We start from the raw sequence: 17087 nt of genomic DNA, 5'->3' as shown, positions 1-17087 counted from the left end.
CCCTCCGTTCATCCCTCGTGGCCAGCATGTCCTGCCTGGGCCGGGCGTGTTTCCTTTCTTGTGGTTTTTGTGTGTTTTTTGTTTTACCTCGAACACCTGCCATGTCCGTTATTGTCTTTCCCTCCGGTCAGACCCCGGCAGCCACTCCGGGGTTCGGCGTTAAGATGCCTTTTTGTTCTCCTTCTTTTTGTCCGAGGCTTGGGAGTGGGTGGGAGATGGGCTCAGTCTGAGAGAGAGAGAGAGAGAGAGAGAGAGAGAAGGAGGGAAGAGAGAGAGAGGAGAGGGAGAGGGAGAGGGAGAGGGAGAGGGAGAGAGAGAGAGAGAGAGAGAGAGAGAGAGAGAGAGAGAGAGAGAGGGAGGGAGGGAGGAAGGTCTTTGACTGGGCAGAGTGGGCTTCCCTCGGATGCCGACCTCTGACCCCGACCCCTGACCCCAGGCACAATGTGCTATTCAGCCCTCGTGCTGGGCGGGGGCCCCCCCGGCCGCTCGGGCTGGGCGGGGAGAGGAGGCCGTGGGCGAACGGAGGAGCGGAGCCACGAAAGCAGCTAATTTGGAGGCGACGGGGAAGGCACAGGGACCTCTAACAGGGACAGGCCCCTCCCTCCGACCTGGTCGCTGACCCTGCCCCCCCTGCACCCCGGGGTGAGAGGGGGGTGAGCCCACCTTCCGTACGTCCTGGATCAAAGGCGCTCGCCAGCTCCCGTTCCTGCCTTTTCTCCCCTTTTCTTTTCTTTTTTTAATTGATCTCGGGGAGAAAGGCAGAGGGGGGGAGAGAGAGAGAAGCATCCATGATGAGAGAGCAGCATCATGGACCGGCCGCCTCCTGCACGCCCCCGGCTGGGGATGGAGCCCGCCACAACCCCGGGCCTGTGCCCTGACGGGGACTCGAACCCTGACCTCCTGGTTCCGAGGTCGGCGCTCCGCCCCGGAGCCCCACGGCCGGGCCTGAGTGTCCTTACTCTGAGGGTTTCGGAGATGTGAGCATGGACGCTGGGCCAGCTGGCAAGAAAGGAACCCTCGCCCTCCCCGGTGCGGCTCCGAGGATAGAGCGTCGGCCTGTGGACTCAAGCGTCCCGGGTTCGATTCCGGGCAAGGGCACGGGCCTGGGTGGCGGGCACATCCCCAGTGTGTGTGTGCCCTACATTCCTTCCTGATGTAAAGATTTCCAATCACAGCGTACGCCCGGCCGTTAATAACGCGTTAATAATAGGTCCCGATATGTCAGTCAATCACAGCGACCTCGGAGACACAGTCTCGGGGTGGGGATGGGGGTGGGGGGTGAGGTTTGGGAGGCGCCAGAGGCAGCGGCGGTGTCTCTCCTACACGCGGGCGGGCGGAGGGCAGGCCCCGGGGAGGGTTTTCGGTGTCAGCCACACCATGACGCTGCCTTCCTGTCTCCCTCTCGACCAGCCTTACAATTACACACCCTCGGCGTGGCCCGTGGTCTGCCCTCGTGTTTCTAGAGAGCGAGAAGGACGGGGAGGGGGGAGGAGGGGCAGGGCTGGGAGGACCGAAGATGCAGCCCCAGGACCCGTTAACCCCAGGCCTGTGTGACTTGTAAGGTTTCCTTTCTTCTTTCTTTTTTCTTTTTTTAAATATATGTTATTGATTTTTTCCAGAGAGGAAGGGAGAGGGATAGAGAGCTAGAAACATCGATGAGAGAGAAGCATCCATCAGCTGCCTCCTGCACACCCCCCACCGGGGATGTGCCCGCCACCAAGGTCCATGCCCTTGACCGGAATCGAACCCGGGACCCTTCAGTCCGCAGGCCGACGCTCTATGCACTGAGCCACACCGGCTAGGCCACTGGTCAGCAAACTCTTCAGTCCGCAGAGCCAGATATCAACAGCACGACTGGAATTTCTCTGGAGAGCCACATGTTTCAAACGTAAACATCTCCTAATGCCACGTCTTCCACACAGACCCGCCCAGGGCGTGGGGTTTTGTGGAAGAGCCGCCCTCCAGGGGCCAGAGAGCCGCAGTTTGCCGACCACTGGGTTAGGGCTCATCATGGATGTTTCTGTCTCTCCCTTTCCATCCCTTCCTCTCTGAAATCAATAGAAAAAAAAAATTGTAGCCAGGACCGGTTTGGCTCAGTGGATAGAGCGTCGGCCTGCGGACTGAGAGGTCCCGGGTTCGATTCCGGTCAAGGGCATGTACTTGGGTTGCGGGCACATCCCCAGTGGGGGTGGGGGGGTGCAAGAGGCAGCTGGTCGATGTTTCTCTCTCATCGACGTTTCTAACTCTCTGTCCCTCTCAATTCCTCTCTGTGTAAAATCAATAAAATATATCTAAAAAAAAAAAGAAAAAGAAAAAGAAAAAAAAAATTGTAAAAAAATAAAAAAATAAAAATAAAAAACAGCCGAAACCGGTGTGGCTCAGCGGGCAGAGCGTCGGCCTGCGGACTGAAGGGTCCCGGGTTCGATTCCGGTCAAGGGCACGGACCTTGGTGGCGGGCACATCCCCGGTGGGGGGCGTGCAGGAGGCGGCTGATGGGTGTTTCTCTCTCATCGACGTTTCTAGCTCTCTGTCCCTCTCCCTTCCTCTCTGTGAAAAACCGATAGAATATATTTTAAGAAAGGAAAAGGCGAGGAAAGGGCCTTGGTTCCCACCCCTGCCCTCCCCTGTGGGAGGCGGGGGGACTCCCTGAAACCGGAGAGAAGGCAAACAAGCAGGCGCGGAGTCAGCATCCTTCACAGCTGGCCCTGATTACGGAGGGAGGGAGGGAGGGAGGGAGGGAGGGAGGGGGCGAGGGAGCCGGGCCTGGGCTCCGCACTCTGCTGTGTCTCCCCGTCCCTCTGTCCCGCCGTCTGTCCGTCCGCCCGCGGCCGCCGCAGCTCGGAAACAGGCCCTCACGTCTCCCGGCTCCCTGCGTCCTCACCTCTCCGTCCGCCCCCCCACCCTGCAGTCACCCCTCCCCACAGCGGGGCCCAGTGAGCCGTGCGGAGGCCGCGATGGGGTTGTATCCACGGGGTCTGAGCCGCTGGCGGGCTGAGCGGTCAGGGGGTCTCGGAGGGGCACGTGGCCCCGTGTCCCGGTGTGGACTGCGGGCGCCGGGCCCTGCCACCTCTCTGACTGATGCACCAGGCGCCCGTGTTCCAGACACCAGGAGGCCGGCTCCGTGTCCGAGCCTGACCCCCTCCCCGCCCCAGAGCCCCGGGAGCAGCAGGGTTTCCCTGTGTGGTCACCGCGTGTCTGCCCGCAGCCCCCGGCCGTTCACGCCTGTGGGATGGCGGCCCCGGCCCGCGGGGGGGGGGGGGGGGACCCTGTGGGAGAGCCGTCTGGGCCGGCGGCCAGTGCCGGCCACCAGCTGCCGGGGCGTCCGGGCTGGTCCCAGCGGGGAGGGTGTGCCTGCCCGGCCCGGCCACGTGTCCACGTCCACACAAACAGCCGCCTCCAGAGTCCCTGGCCTCCCCGCAGCCCTGCACCTGCAGAGGAGATGCCCCCCTCCCCCCCCCGCGTGTCCTCGGACCCTGGCTTCAGTGCCAGGAGGTGGGGAGGGGGTGGAGAACAAGAGAGGGAGAATCTGCCGCTCCTGCAGCCCTGGGTGGGGGTTCATTTATTATATAGGACGCCCCGGCCTGTGTGGCTCAGGGGATAGACTGTCTGCCTAGGAACCAGGAGGTCAGGGTTCGATTCCCGGTCAGGGCACACGCCCAGGTGGTGGGCTCCATCCCCAGTGGGGGGCGTGCAGGAGGCAGCAGATCCATGACTCGCTCTCACCATGGATGTTTCTCTCTCGCCCTCTCCCTTCCTCTCTGAGATCAGTTGTAAAAACAAGCATGGAGGCCGTCTGTAGGCAGCAGGGCCTGGCTTGTGCAATCGGGTTGATCCCTGTCCACCTCTCTCCCGGCCACTGACCTCTGTCCCCGCCCGCTGACCTCTCTCCCCCCCGCTGACCTATGTCCCCGGCCGCTGACCCCTGTCCCCGCTGACCCCTGTCCCCGCTGACCCCTGACCCCCTGTCTCTCCCTGCCCGTTGACCTCTGTGCCCCCCTCCCCCCCTGTTGACCTCTCTACCCCCGCTGACCTCTCTCCCTGCCGCTGACCCCTGTTCCCGCCCGCTGACCTCTCTCCCCCCCGCTGACCTATGTCCCCGGCCGCTGACCCCTGTCCCCGCTGACCTCTCTCCCCCCCGCTGACCCCTGTCCCCCCCACTGACCTCTCTCCCCCCGCCACTGACCCCTCTCCCCCCGCTGACCTCTCTCCCTGCCCGTTGACCTCTGTCCCCCCCCCCCCCGCTGACCTCTGTCCCCCCACCCCCGCAGCTGGGATGAGAGCAGCTCCATCAGCAGCGGGCTCAGCGATGCCTCCGACAACCTCAGCTCCGAGGAGTTCAACGCCAGCTCGTCCCTCAACTCCCTCCCGACGACCCCCACCGCCTCCCGCCGCAGCTCCGCCATCGTGGTGCGTGAGTTCGCGGCCGGCCGCACCCGGGCATGTGGCCGGGCCGGGCCAGGCCTGGGGACTGGGGCCTCCGCCCGCACCAGGGGCCTTGGGGCTGCAGGCCGGCGCTCTACCCACTGAGCCACACCGGCCAGGGCTCATCTTTTTTTAAAAAAAAGAAAGCAGTCGGATGCGTGGGGTGTCTTCTGCTGGACCCCCCGGTGTGGGTGGGCAGCCTGGGCGGCCGGCCGCCTCCGGGGGAGCAAGGCCCCCAGCAGCCAGGAGTCCCCCCATGAGCCGGGAGCCCCCCAGCCGCCGGGAGCCCCCCAGCAGCCGGGAGCCCCCCAGCAGCCGGGAGCCCCCCAGCAGCCCGGAGCCCCCCAGCAGCCGGGAGCCCCCCAGCAGCCCGGAGCCCCCCCAGCAGCCGGGAGCCCCCCAGCAGCCCGGAGCCCCCCCAGCAGCCGGGAGCCCCCCAGCAGCCGGGAGCCCCCCAGCAGCCGGGAGCCCCCCAGCAGCCGGGAGCCCCCCAGCAGCCGGGAGCCCCCCCAGGAGCCGGGAGCCCCCCAGGAGCCGGGAGCCCCCCCCTCCGCCTGACCCCGCCCCCCGCCCGCCCGGCAGCTGCGCACGGACGCGGAGAAGCGCTCGCTGGCGGAGAGCGGGCTGAGCTGGCTCGGGGAGCCGGAGGACAAGCCCCGGAAGCCGGACTACGGCAGCGGGAGCCTCAAGCTGGAGGCCGGCGGCGCCACGTGGCGGCGGGAGCGGCCGGAGGGCGGGGACGAGGCCAAGGCCGAGGCGAAGAAGCCCGTCAGCCTGGGCCCCGCCGGGTCCCTCCGGAGGACCAAGGCCCCGCCCGTGGCCGTCACCTCCCCCCTCACCCACACGGCCCAGAGCGCCCTCAAGGTGGCCGGTGAGCCGGGGCGGGCGGGCGGGGGCGGGGGACCGGGACGGGGACGGGGACCGGGACGGGGACGGGGGACGGGGACGGGGACGGGGGACGGGGATGGGGGTGGGGGGGTAGGGGGGACGGGGACGGGGGTGGGGTGGGGGGTAACGGGGATGGGGGGGTTGGGGGTGATGGGGATGGGGGACGGGGACGGGGCCCTGGCTGGTTTGGCTCAGCAGATAGAGCGTCGGTCTGCGGACTCAAGGGTCCCGGGTTCAATTCCACTCAAGGGCATGGACTTTGGTTGTGGGCACATCCCTGTTGGGGGGTGTGCAGGAGGCAGCTGGTTGATGATTTCCTCTCTTCATGGATGTTTCTCTCTTTCTCCGTCTCCCTTCCTCTCTGAAATCAATTAAAATGTATTTAGGTGTATTTTTTTAAAGTATATTTTATCGATTTTTTTTATTTTTTTTTTACCGAGAGGAAGGGTAAGGGATAGAGAGTTAGAAACATGGATAAGAGAGAAACATCCATCAGCCGCCTCCTACACGCCCCCCCCCCCCCCACTGGGGATGTGCCCGCAACCAAGGTCCATGCCCTTGACCGGAACCGAACCCGGGGCCCTTCCGTCCGCAGGCCGACGCTCCGTCCGCTGAGCCGCACCGGCCGGGGCTGTGTTTAGTTTTTGTTTTAAGAAAAGCGTGCTGTGTGGCTGACGGATCCGCCTTCTCTCCCCTCCCCTCCCCTCCCCCCCCGGCCTCTCTCTCCCAGGCAAACCGGAGGGCAGGGCGGCGGCGGCGGCCGACAAGGGCAAGCTGGCCGTGCGGACGGCCGGCCTCCAGCGCTCCTCCTCGGACGCCGGCCGCGACCGCCTGGCCGACGCCAAGAAGCCGCCCTCGGGCCTGGCCCGGCCGCCCGCCGCCGGCTCCTTCGGCTACAAGAAGCCGCCGCCGGCCACGGGCACGGCCACGGTGCTGCAGCCGGGCGGCTCGGCCACGCTGGGCAAGGCCCAGAAGTCCTCGGGCATCCCCGTGAAGCCCGCCGGCGGGCGCAAGACCAGCCTGGACGTGTCAGGCGGCCCCGAGCCCGGCTTCCTGGCGCCCGGCGCCCGCTCCGCCATCCAGTACCGCAGCCTGCCGCGGCCGGCCAAGTCCAGCGCCATGAGCGTGACGGGCGGCGGCGGCCGGGCCGGGCCCCGCCCCGTCAGCAGCAGCATCGACGCCAGCCTGCTGGGCCCCAAGCCGCCCGGCCTGGCGCCCTCCCGCCTGAAGGAGCCGACCAAGGCGGCCGGCGGGCGGGCCGGGCCGGCCCCCGTCAACCAGACCGACCGCGAGAAGGAGAAGGCCAAGGCCAAGGCCGTGGCCCTGGACCCCGACAGCGTCTCCCTGAAGAGCATCGGCTCCCCCGAGACCACGCCCAGGAGCCAGGCCGGCCCCCCGCCGCCGGCCGCCAAGCTGGCCGAGCTGCCGCCGACCCCCGTCAGGTACCGCCCGCCCGGCCGGCCAGCCGGCCGCCCCCCGTCCGTCCACTCCAGCTCGGTCCGTTCTTTCCAAAAATTGGGACTTTTAAAAAAAATATATTTTATTGATTCTTTACAGAGAGGAGGAAGGGAGAGAGACAGAGAGCTAGAAACGTCGATGAGAGAGAAACATCGACCAGCTGCCTCCTGCACGCCCACTACTGGGGACGTGCCCGCCACCAACGTCCGTGCCCTGGACCGGAATCGAACCCGGGACCTTTCAGTCCGCAGGCCGACGCTCTATCCACTGAGCCACACCGGTTGCGGCCAAAAATTGGGACTTTTTTAAAACCCTGCAGGACGCGGGACAAATTGTTAAAAATCGGGACTCTCCCGCCAAAAGCAGGATGTGTGGTCACCTTAGGGTTAGGGGTTAAGGTTAGGGTTAGGGGTAGGTATTAGGGTTAGAGGTTGGGTAGAGGTTGGGGTTTAGGGGTTAGGGTTAGAGTTAAGGTTGGGGTTAGAGGTTTAGGGATTAGGGTTAGCGGTTAGAGGTTAGGGGTAGGTATTAAGATTAAAGGTTAGGGATTAGGGTGAGGGGTTAGAGGTTAGGGGTAGGTATTAAGATGAAAGGTTAGGGGTTAGGGTTAGGAGTTAAGAGTTAGGGTTAGAGGTTTGGGCTAAGGTTAGGGGTAGGTATTAGGGTTAGAGGTTGGGGGTTAGGGTTCGGTTAGAGGTTGGGGTTTAGGGGTTAAGATTAGGGGGTAAGTATTAAGATTCAAAGTTAGGGACTATGCCGAAACTGGTTTGTCTCAGTGGTAGAGCGTCGATCTGCGGACTGAGGGGGTCCCAGGTTCGATTCCGGTCAGGGGCATGTACGTTGGCTGCGGGCACATCCCCAGTAGGGGGTGTGCAAGAGGCAGCTGGTCGATGTTTCTCTCTCATCAACGTTTCTAGCTCTCTATCTCTCTCCCTCTTTGTAAAAAAAATCAATAAAATAAAATAATAAAATATTATACAATAAACTGGGGGATTTCATATTAAGAAAAAAAAATTAGGGGTTAGGGTTAGGGGTTAGGGCTAAGGTTAGGGGTAGGTATTAGGGTTGGGGTTAGGGGTAGGGATTAGGGTTAGAGTTAAAGATTAGAGTTAGGGGTTAGGGTTAGGCTTAGGACTTAGGGTGAAAGGAGTTAGGGTTAGGGCTAGGGTTAGGGTCTCTCTCCCACTCCCTGCATCCCAGTTCCTTCTCCTTCTCCCAAAACTGTGGGGCGTGCAGGAGGCAGCCGATCCATGATGCTCTCTCATCCTGGCTGTTTCTCTCTCTCCTCCTCCCTTCCTCTCTGAGATCCATAAGAATATATTTTAAAAAATAGAGACTCGAGGGGGTCCCCAGCAAGACCTCGGGTTTCCTTCTGGCCTCGGCCGTTGGGCTGAGCCTCAGACTCGGCCCGGAGCCGGACAGGAAGGACATCGGGCGGGGACTTCTCGGCTCCTCCGTTCTAAGCGTCTCCTCGTCTCCTCCCTCTCCCCCCCCCCAGGGCCGCCGTGAAGAGCTTCGTCAAGCCGCCCGCGCTCGCCAACCTGGACAAGGTCAACTCCAACAGCCTGGACCTGCCGCCGGCCGCCGACGCCCTGGCCCCGAAGCTGCCGGACCTGCACACGGCCGCGGCCGCGGGCCCCCTCCCCGCCTCCTGCTTCACCCCGAGCCCCGCCCCCATCCTCAACATCAACTCCGCCAGCTTCTCGCAGGGCCTGGAGCTCATGAGCGCCTTCGGCGCGCCCCCCGAGCCGCGCCTGTTCCCCAAGCTCTCCGGCCTGCACCGCAGCATGGAGTCCCTGCAGGTGCCCATGAGCCTGCCGGCCCCCGCCCCGGCGCCCCCGGCCGCGCCCCCCGAGGAGGAGGCCGAGGAGCCGGCCTGGAGCGGGAGCCCCCGCACGGGGCAGGCGGACAGGTGGGTGGACGGCAGCCGAGCCCGGGGGGGATCCGGGGCACGTGCCTCAGTCACAGTTCCCACAGCCCTGGCAGAGACAGGCGCCCGAGGCACCGATCGATGTGTCTCTCTCCCTTTCTCTCGCTCTCTCTTTCTCCCTGCTTCCTCCCTTTATTTAATTTTTTAAAAAAGATCGCATAGCTAGCTTGACCTGTCACCAAAAATCCTTTGCTTTCTATGACATCATTCCTGTGGCGTCATTCCTGTGACATTGATTCTGTATCATTTCTATGACATCATTCCGACAACATATGACATCATTCCTGTCACATAGTTTCTATGACGACGTTCCTATGACATCGTTCCTGTGATATCAATTTTGCATCGTTTCTATGGCGTCGTTCTGATAACATCTGACATGATTTCTATGATGATGTCTCTATGATATTATTCCAATGACATCATCTTACATTGTTCCTATGACGTCGCCTCTGTGACGTCATTCCTATGACTTCGTGGCCTGGTTCCATCCACCGTCATGTGACCTCCGTAGCTCCCACCCCCGGCTTTCCGGCCGGAGGAAAGCATCGAGCCATTGAGAGGAACCTCTCAGCTCGTGGGCCGCCTCCCTTTGTCGGTGGAGAGAGTGGGGCCGACAGTTACGATGGTCTGCATTCAAGTCCCTCGAACCCAGGGCCCGGCCTCGGCCTCTCTGAGGGGCCCACACGCTTATCCTGCTTTTCCCCCCACAGTGGCCAGCGGGATCGGAACACGCTGCCCAAGAAGGGGCTCAGGTAACCCTGCTTCCTGCCCCCCCTGGTGACCAGCCATGACGGGGGGGGGGGGGGGGGGAGGGTCCTGGTGCCCTGCCCCTCTAGGGGCCCCCTCCCCACTCCCCTTTCCCCTTGTCCCGCCCCCCGGCCCCCTCGGCCGCCCCCACACCGCGCCCCCCGCCCCGCCCGCAGGTACCAGCTCCAGGCCCAGGAGGAGCCCAAGGAGAGGAGGCACTCGCACACCATCGGGGGGCTGCCCGAACCCCAGGACCCCGCCGAGCTGCCGTCGCCGCCCGCGCTGCCCCTGTCCCTGAGCGCCAAGGGCCAGCTCGCCAGCGTGGGTCAGTGCCTCGCCGCCCGCCAGCAGGGGGCGGGGGAGGGGGTCGCCCCGAGGGGCCCGCGTCTGCTCGCCCCAGGAGATGGAGACGCGTCTTTGAGATCCTGGTCGGCCGGCTGCCCCCGGCCGGCCGGCCGGCGCAGTGGGCCCTCGTGGCCGCGGGTCTGAGCGACCCCGGGGGCGGCCCCGGGGGGGGGGTGCGGACCCTCCCCCAGGTGACCGGGCGTCTGCCCTGGGCGGTCGGGCTGCAGTGAGGCGGGGGGACGGCTGGCTGAGGGCCCAGGACCAAGGACGGATCTGCCTATAACCCCGGAGACGCCCAGGGGCCCTCACACCCTGCCCCTAGGGCTGACCGCTGCCCCCTGCTGGCCACACCCTCTCCGAAGCCAGGCTGGAAGGAAGGATTCTTCTCTCTCTCTCTCTCTCTCTCTTTAATTTATTGATTTTTGTGTTTTACAGAGAGGAAGGGAGAGGGAGAGAGAGCTAGAAACACCGATGAGAGAGAAACATCGATCCGCTGCCTCCTGCACGCCCCCCCACTGGGGATGTGCCCGCCACCAAGGCCCATGCCCTCGACCGGGAATCGAACCCGGGACCCTTCCGCCCGCAGGCCGACGCTCTATCCACTGAGCCACACCGGTTTCTACAGATTCTCTCTTTTTTTAAAAAAAAAAAAGTATACTTTTATCGATTTCAGAGAGGAAGGGAGAGGGAGAGAGAGGGAAACATCCAGGATGAGAGAGGATCCTGGACTGGCTGCCTCCTGCACGCCCCGCGCTGGGGGAATGGAGCCTGCAGCCCGAGCCTGTGCCCTGATGGGGAATCGAACCCGGGACCTCCTGGTTCCTAGGTCGACGCTCCACCGCAGAGCCACGCCGGCCTGTGCCTCCGCCCGCACCCCCAGCCCCGCCCCGCTGGCCCGCACACCCCTCCGCCCGCCTCCCGGCCCCCTCCCGGCCCCGAGGCCCTGGGCGCCCGTGACCCCCGCCCCCTCTGTCCCCCCAGTGAGCCCCTCGGCGGCTGCCACGCCGAGGATCACCCGCTCCAACAGCATCCCCACCCACGAGGCTGCCTTCGAGCTGTTCGGCGGCTCCCAGGCCGGCAGCACCCTGTCCCTGGCGGACAGGCCCAAGGGCATGATCCGGTCCGGGTCCTTCCGAGACCCCGCCGACGACGGTGAGCCTGCCCCCGGGGACGGAGCCCGCACCCCGGCCGGGAACCGAACCCTGACCGCCCGGCGCCCAGGCCGGCCCTCCACTGCGGAGCCAGGCCGGCCGGCTTTCCCCGGGGTCCCCGGGATTCTAGCCCGTCCCCCGCGCGGAGAGGTGGGGGCGCGGGCGGGCGGGGGACGCCCTGTGCAGCCAGCACCCCCTCTCCCTCCCGGGCCCCGGGGCCCCCAGGCCGGAGCTCACCCCCCCTCCCCGCCCCGTTCTGTTCTCTGCAGTCCACGGCTCCGTGCTGTCCCTGGCCTCCAGCGCCTCCTCCACGTACTCCTCGGTGAGCGCCCGTCTCCTCCTCGCCCCTCGTCCCCTCCAGCCTGGGCCCCTGAGGGAGGGGCCCCCCCGCAGCCGGGGCCCCTGGGGGAGGGAGTCCCCTCCAGCCTGGGCCCCTGGGGGAGGGGCCCCCGCAGCCGGGGCCCCTGGGGGAGGGAGTCCCCTCCAGCCTGGGCCCCTGAGGGAGGGGTCCCCCCGCAGCCGGGGCCCCTGGGGGAGGGAGTCCCCTCCAGCCTGGGCCCCTGAGGGAGGGAGTCCCCTCCAGCCTGGGCCCCTGAGGGAGGGGTCCCCCCGCAGCCGGGGCCCCTGGGGGAGGGAGTCCCCTCCAGCCTGGGCCCCTGAGGGAGGGGTCCCCCCGCAGCCGGGGCCCCTGGGGGAGGGAGTCCCCTCCAGCCTGGGCCCCTGAGGGAGGGGTCCCCCCGCAGCCGGGGCCCCTGGGTTGCGGGGGGCGGGGCGGGAAGTCCCCCTGCAGCCAGGGCACCTGGTCGGTCTGGCCTCTGAGCACCCAGCACCCCTGCCGCCCGCTCCGAGGCTGGAGAGCCCCCTGGTGGTGGAGCCCGCTCTGCACCCCGGGGAGCGGGCGGCGTTTGTGGGGAGGTGACGGGGTCCCCAGGTGCATTCCGGAGCCCCCCCCCCGCCCCCCACGCCGGACAGTCAACCACACATGCGTTTGATGCGTGCCTGCCCCTGACCACGTGTGTGTGTTTTACTGAGCGTGCGATTGGCTGCGTGTGTCAGTGATTTACTGCGTGTGTACGACTGACCCCACGTGTGCCCTTGGCCCTGTGTGTCCTTGAGTGCATGTGTGCACGTGACCGCATGTGTGCAGTCTACTGCGTGAGCCACTGAACACGTGTGCCCTTGATTGCATGTCTGCACTTGACTGCGTGTGTGCAGTTTACTGCGTGTGCAATTGATTGCATGTGCCCTTGACCGTGTGTGTGTGTGTGTGTGTGTGTGTGTGTGTGTAGTTCGCTGCCTGTGTGATTGACCACGTGTGCCCTTGACCGCGTGTGTGCGGTTTGCTGCGTGTGCAGTGCCCTGGGCTCTCACGCGCCCCCATCCTGGGACCCCTCTGCCCCGAGTCTGGGCTCTGGCTTCCCGTTGGGGACGGAGCGGGGGAGTCCCGGTCAGGCAGGGTCCTCCCCCTGCTGGGCTCCGGCCTCGCCCCTCCCCGCCCCTCCGGCCGCGGCCACTGCTCCGCGCGGGGTAACCTCTCTCTCTCTCTCCCTCCCTCCTCCGCGCTCCAGGCTGAGGAGAGGATGCAGTCCGAGGTAGGGCGCCCAGCCCCGTCCCGCACGCCGAGGCCCCCCTCGCCGCCGGCCCCGGGCGCCCCCCTCCCGCCGCCTAAGCTGTGTCTCTCCTCCTTCTCGCAGCAAATCCGCAAGCTGCGGCGCGAGCTGGAGTCCTCGCAGGAGAAGGTGGCCACGCTGACCTCCCAGCTGTCCGCCAACGTGAGTGGCCGGCCCGGCCGGGGGGCGGGGGGGGGGTCCTGAGTGACCCCGGGGCCCCCACCACATGGGAGCAGACAGGGCTCGGGGCCCGGGCTCACCCCCACCCCGGCTCCGAGTCTGGAATTTTATTTGGAACCATTTCTGGCCCTGGCCGGCGTGGCTCAGTGGATAGAGCGTCGGCCTGCGGACTGAAGGGCCCCGGGTTCGATTCCAGTCAAGGGCATGGACCTTGGTTGCTGGCACATCCCCAGTAGGGGGTGTGCAGGAGGCAGCTGGTCAATGATTCTTTCTCATCCATGTTTCTAGCTCTCTGTCCCTCTCCCTTCCTCTCTGTAAAAAATCAATAAAAAATATTTTTTTTAAAAACCGTTCTGCCCCAGCTCAGCGGAGTGTGGGGAAGGGTTCTCGCCCAGTGGCCTTGAACTCCCCGGAGAAGGAACAGGGCTGTTATCAGCCGTTCTGCGTGGAGGTGGGCAGGGCCTCGCCATCGCCGCGGGCAGGAATCCGGAGAGATTGTATCTGGTTTGGTTTTTTTTTTTTACAAATTTTTATTGATTTCAGAGAGAAGAGAGAGAGAGAGAGAGAGAGAGAGAGAGAGAGGGAGAGAGACATCCAGGATGAGAAAGAATCATGGACCGCTGTCTCCTACACGCCCCCTACTGGGGATCGAGCCCACAACCCGGGCCTGTGCGCTGACCGGGAATCGAACCCTGACCTCCTGGTTCACAGGTCGATGCTCAACCCCCAGCGAGCATCATCTCTCTCTCCAGGCTGGTCCCCCCACCCCGGGAGACGGGGCGAACCGAGGCCGCCCCCCGCCTCCTCCGCTCCCCCTCCCTCCCCCTCCCCTGGCCGGGCAGGTCCCCGGGGCCGAGCCGAGAACATAAGCCTCCTTCTCCCCGGAGCCGTAAACACCAGCTGAGCCGGATCCGGAGCCGTCCAAGCTCCGGCCTCCTCGCCGCTTCCTCCCCGGAGAGCACAGCTGTGCGCCGGCCCCCCCTCCACCCGGCTCTCCCCCCCCCGCCCGGCTCCCTCTCCGCCCGGCCCCCCCCCCGCCCGGCTCCCCCCCCCCCCCCCCCCGCCCGCCTCGCCAGGACCTCCCCTGTTTCCCTTTCATTTTCTTTTCTTTCTTTTTTTTTTTTTAAATATATTTTATTGATTGTTTACAGAGAGGAAGGGAGAGAGATAGCCAGAAATGTTGATGAGAGAGAAACCAACCAGCTGCCTCTTGCACACCCCCTACCGGGGATGTGCCCGCCACCAAGGTCCATGCCCTTGACCGGAATCGAACCCGGGACCCTTCCGTCCGCAGGCCGCCGCGCTATCCGCTGAGCCACACCGGTTTCAGCTCAATGTATTCTTTTTTCTTTTTTTAAATATATGTTTACGGATCTCAGAGAGGAAGGGAGAGAGGGAGAGAGAAACATCCACGGTGAGAGAGAATCCGGGATCGCTGCCTCCCGCACGCCCCACCCTGGGAACCGAGCCCGCCCCCCGGACGCGGGCCCTGACCGGGCATCGAACCGTGACCCCCCGGGGAGCCACGCCCACCGGCCGGGCCTCCCGAGCCCTCGATGGAGATGGTGTTGTGCTTGGTCTGCCTGATGCTCGGATTAAGTCCTTTTTCTCTGCTCGTGGGAACTCACAAGAGTTGGGATCCAGCCAAACCCGGTGTGGCTCAGTGGATAGAGCGTCGGCCTGCGGACTGAAGGGTCCCGGGTTCGATTCGGGCCAAGGGCATGGACCTTGGTTGCGGGCACATCCCCAGTAGGAGGTGTGCAGGAGGCAGCTGGTCCATGTTTCCTCTCACTGATGTTTTTAGCTCTCTCTCCCTCTCTCTTCCTCTCTGTAAGAAATCAATAAAATGTATTAAAAAGAAGAGTTGGGATCCTCAGGAGGAGCCCCCGTCCGGCTCCACGGGGGCGGCCGGGGTCCAGGCTGCTCTGTCCGGCAGGTTCTCGCCCGGGAGACGCTGTGAGAGCATCGGGGTTCTGCTCGCTCACACACGCGGGCTGCCGGCCATCGGGCTGTCGGGCTGGGCGAGGGCCAAGGACAGGGTCCCGGGCCGGCTGCTCCTCAGACAGGAAGTTCCCTTCAGCTAAAACAGCCCAAAGCCGCCCCCCGGGCACCGGCTCTGTCCTGCAGGAGGCGTGGTGCCAGGCCCCGGGGCCGTTCCTCGGGAGCCCGGCCGGCGTGGCTCAGTGGTGAGCGCCGACCTCTGAACCAGGAGGTCAGGGTTCGATTCCCGGTCGGGGCACAGGCCCGGGTTGTGGGTTCGATCCCCAGGGGGGGGCGTGCAGGAGGCAGCCGGTCCGTGGTTCTCTCTCCTTGTGGAGGTTTCTTTTTCTCTCTTCCTCTCGGACGTCAATCAAAAAAGCTTTTTTTAAAAAAATGTAACAAAAAAGAAGCCGGCCCGCCCCCCGCCTGTCCTCAGCCTCCGGCCCCCGTGTCCCGTTCCAGGCGAACCTGGTGGCGGCCTTCGAGCAGAGCCTGGTCAACATGACCTCCCGCCTGCGGCACCTGGCGGAGACGGCCGAGGAGAAGGTGAGGCGCCCGCGCCCGGGCCCCGTCCCGACCCTCAGCCCCTTCCTAACGCCGGCCCGTTCCCGCTCCCCGCTCCCGCTCCCCGTTCCCCGGGCCTCCGTCCCCGACCTCTCAGCTGCCCCTTCACAGTGCCGTCCGCTCCCCGCTCTCTGTTCCCCGCCCGGGCCTCCGTCCTGACCCTCAGCCCCTTCACAGCGCCGTCCGCTCCCCGCTCCCCGTTCCCCACCCCTGTTCCCCGGGCCTCCGTCCCCGGCCTCTCAGCTGCCCCTTCACAGTGCCGTCCGCTCCCTGCTCCCCACCCGTCCCCCGGGCCTCCGTCCCCGACCCTCAGCCCCTTCCCAACGCCGCCCGTTCCCCATTCCCCGTGCATGTCTTGTGGGACACCGCGCCCCTCCCGCCGCCCGGCGCACAGTAGGTGCCCCTCCTACAAACCCGCGCACAGTAGGTGCCCTTCCTACAAACCCGCGCACAGTAGGTGCCCCTCCTACAAACCCGCGCACAGTAGGTGCCCTTCCTACAAACCCGCGCACAGTAGGTGCCCCTCCTACAAACCCGCGCACAGTAGGCGCCCCTCCTACAAACCCGCGCACAGTAGGTGCCCTTCCTACAAACCCGCGCACAGTGGGCGCTCTGGTCCCAGCCAGCCACACTGTCGCGTCCCCCTCAGGACACGGAGCTGCTGGACCTGCGGGAAACCATCGACTTCCTGAAGAAGAAGAACTCGGAGGCCCAGGCCGTCATCCAGGGAGCCCTCAGCCACGCGCCCGAGGCCACGCCCCGAGGTGGGAGCCGGGCCAGGCGGGGGGGGGGGGGGGGGGGGGGGCGTGAGAGGAAGGGGCCTGGGGGGATGGTTCCCTCTCCCCCACCCCGCCCCGGGCCCTGCCTGTGCCCCATCTGCGGTCTGTGACCCCAGCCCATCTGCCCCCCTCTCTCCCCCTGGGCCCTGCGTGCGCCCCGTCTGCGGCCTGTGACCCCGTCCGCCCCCCCCACCCCCAGAGCTGCGGATCAAGCGGCAGAACTCCTCCGACAGCATCTCCAGCCTCAACAGCATCACCAGCCACTCCAGCGTCGGCAGCGGCAAGGACGCCGAGGCCAAGAAGAAGAAGAAGAAGAGCTGGGTGGGTGGAGGGCCGGGGCCGGGGACCCCCGGGCAGAGCGTGGCGCCCCCCTGCCCCCCCCAATCAGCCGGGGACCCCCGGGCGGAGCGTGGCACCCCCCCACCCCCACCCTCGTCCCCCCCAATCAGCCGGCGCGGTCCTCCCTGGAGCCCTGAGACCGAGGCCTCGATCGCGGGGCCGGGCCACGCCCGCTCCGCGCACCCGGGCTCAGCTGTCTGGGCAGAGGGGTGCCCTGGGGCCCCCGTCCCCCCCCCCCCCCCCTCCGGCCACCGCGTGGAGGGAAGGACCGGAACGAGCCCTCGGTTCTGGACCCTCGATGCTCCGGGCCATTGTCTCCGCTTTCCTGAGAATCGGACTCTCCGATTCCCTCCAAACTGTCCGGTCCCCCGCGGTGGACGGCGGCGCAGGGAGGGGCCCTGTGCGGCGCCTGCTCGCGGCCCCGGGTCCGAGGGACCCCCCCCCCCCGGACGGCTGGCTGTGTGGGGCAGGCAGGGCCTGTGATTAAGTGTTGCTTCTTCTTTCTCCCCCTCCCCCCCTCCCAATGCTGACCTCACCCCCCTTCCCCAGGTCTATGAGGTAAGAGCCCTGGTCCCCTCCCCACCTTCTCTTTCCTGCGCCATGCCCCCCCCCCCCGTCCACCGAGCGCTGCCCCCCCAGACCGGCCGACCGGCCGACCGGCCAACCTGCCAACCGGCCAACCTGCCACCCG

The 17087-nt window shown here is 65.7% G+C and overlaps 1 protein-coding gene across 2 annotated transcripts in view; it reads left to right on the top strand.

The window, feature by feature from the left end:
- NAV1 (neuron navigator 1) overlaps positions 1 to 17087 on the top strand; it is a 43605-nt gene that overhangs the window by 15603 nt on the left and 10915 nt on the right. The window contains exons 3-15 of one of the 2 annotated variants that reach the window (XM_084868545.1): positions 4269 to 4407; positions 5005 to 5293; positions 6041 to 6752; positions 8267 to 8680; positions 9412 to 9453; positions 9625 to 9773; positions 10775 to 10945; positions 11214 to 11266; positions 12513 to 12536; positions 12639 to 12716; positions 15177 to 15260; positions 15928 to 16042; positions 16257 to 16378. In XM_084868545.1, coding sequence (XP_084724671.1) covers positions 4269 to 4407; positions 5005 to 5293; positions 6041 to 6752; positions 8267 to 8680; positions 9412 to 9453; positions 9625 to 9773; positions 10775 to 10945; positions 11214 to 11266; positions 12513 to 12536; positions 12639 to 12716; positions 15177 to 15260; positions 15928 to 16042; positions 16257 to 16378 — 2392 coding nt within the window. The remainder of the gene's footprint in view (positions 1 to 4268; positions 4408 to 5004; positions 5294 to 6040; positions 6753 to 8266; positions 8681 to 9411; positions 9454 to 9624; positions 9774 to 10774; positions 10946 to 11213; positions 11267 to 12512; positions 12537 to 12638; positions 12717 to 15176; positions 15261 to 15927; positions 16043 to 16256; positions 16379 to 17087) is intronic. The other variant, XM_084868546.1, reaches the window with a different exon arrangement.

Source organism: Pipistrellus hanaki, assembly GCF_964339955.1.
Source record: "Pipistrellus hanaki genome assembly, chromosome: 20".
Classification (NCBI taxonomy): Eukaryota; Metazoa; Chordata; class Mammalia; order Chiroptera; family Vespertilionidae; genus Pipistrellus; species Pipistrellus hanaki.
The sequence above is the reverse complement of the archived record's forward strand: the minus strand, read 5'-3'. Positions and strand labels throughout refer to the sequence as shown.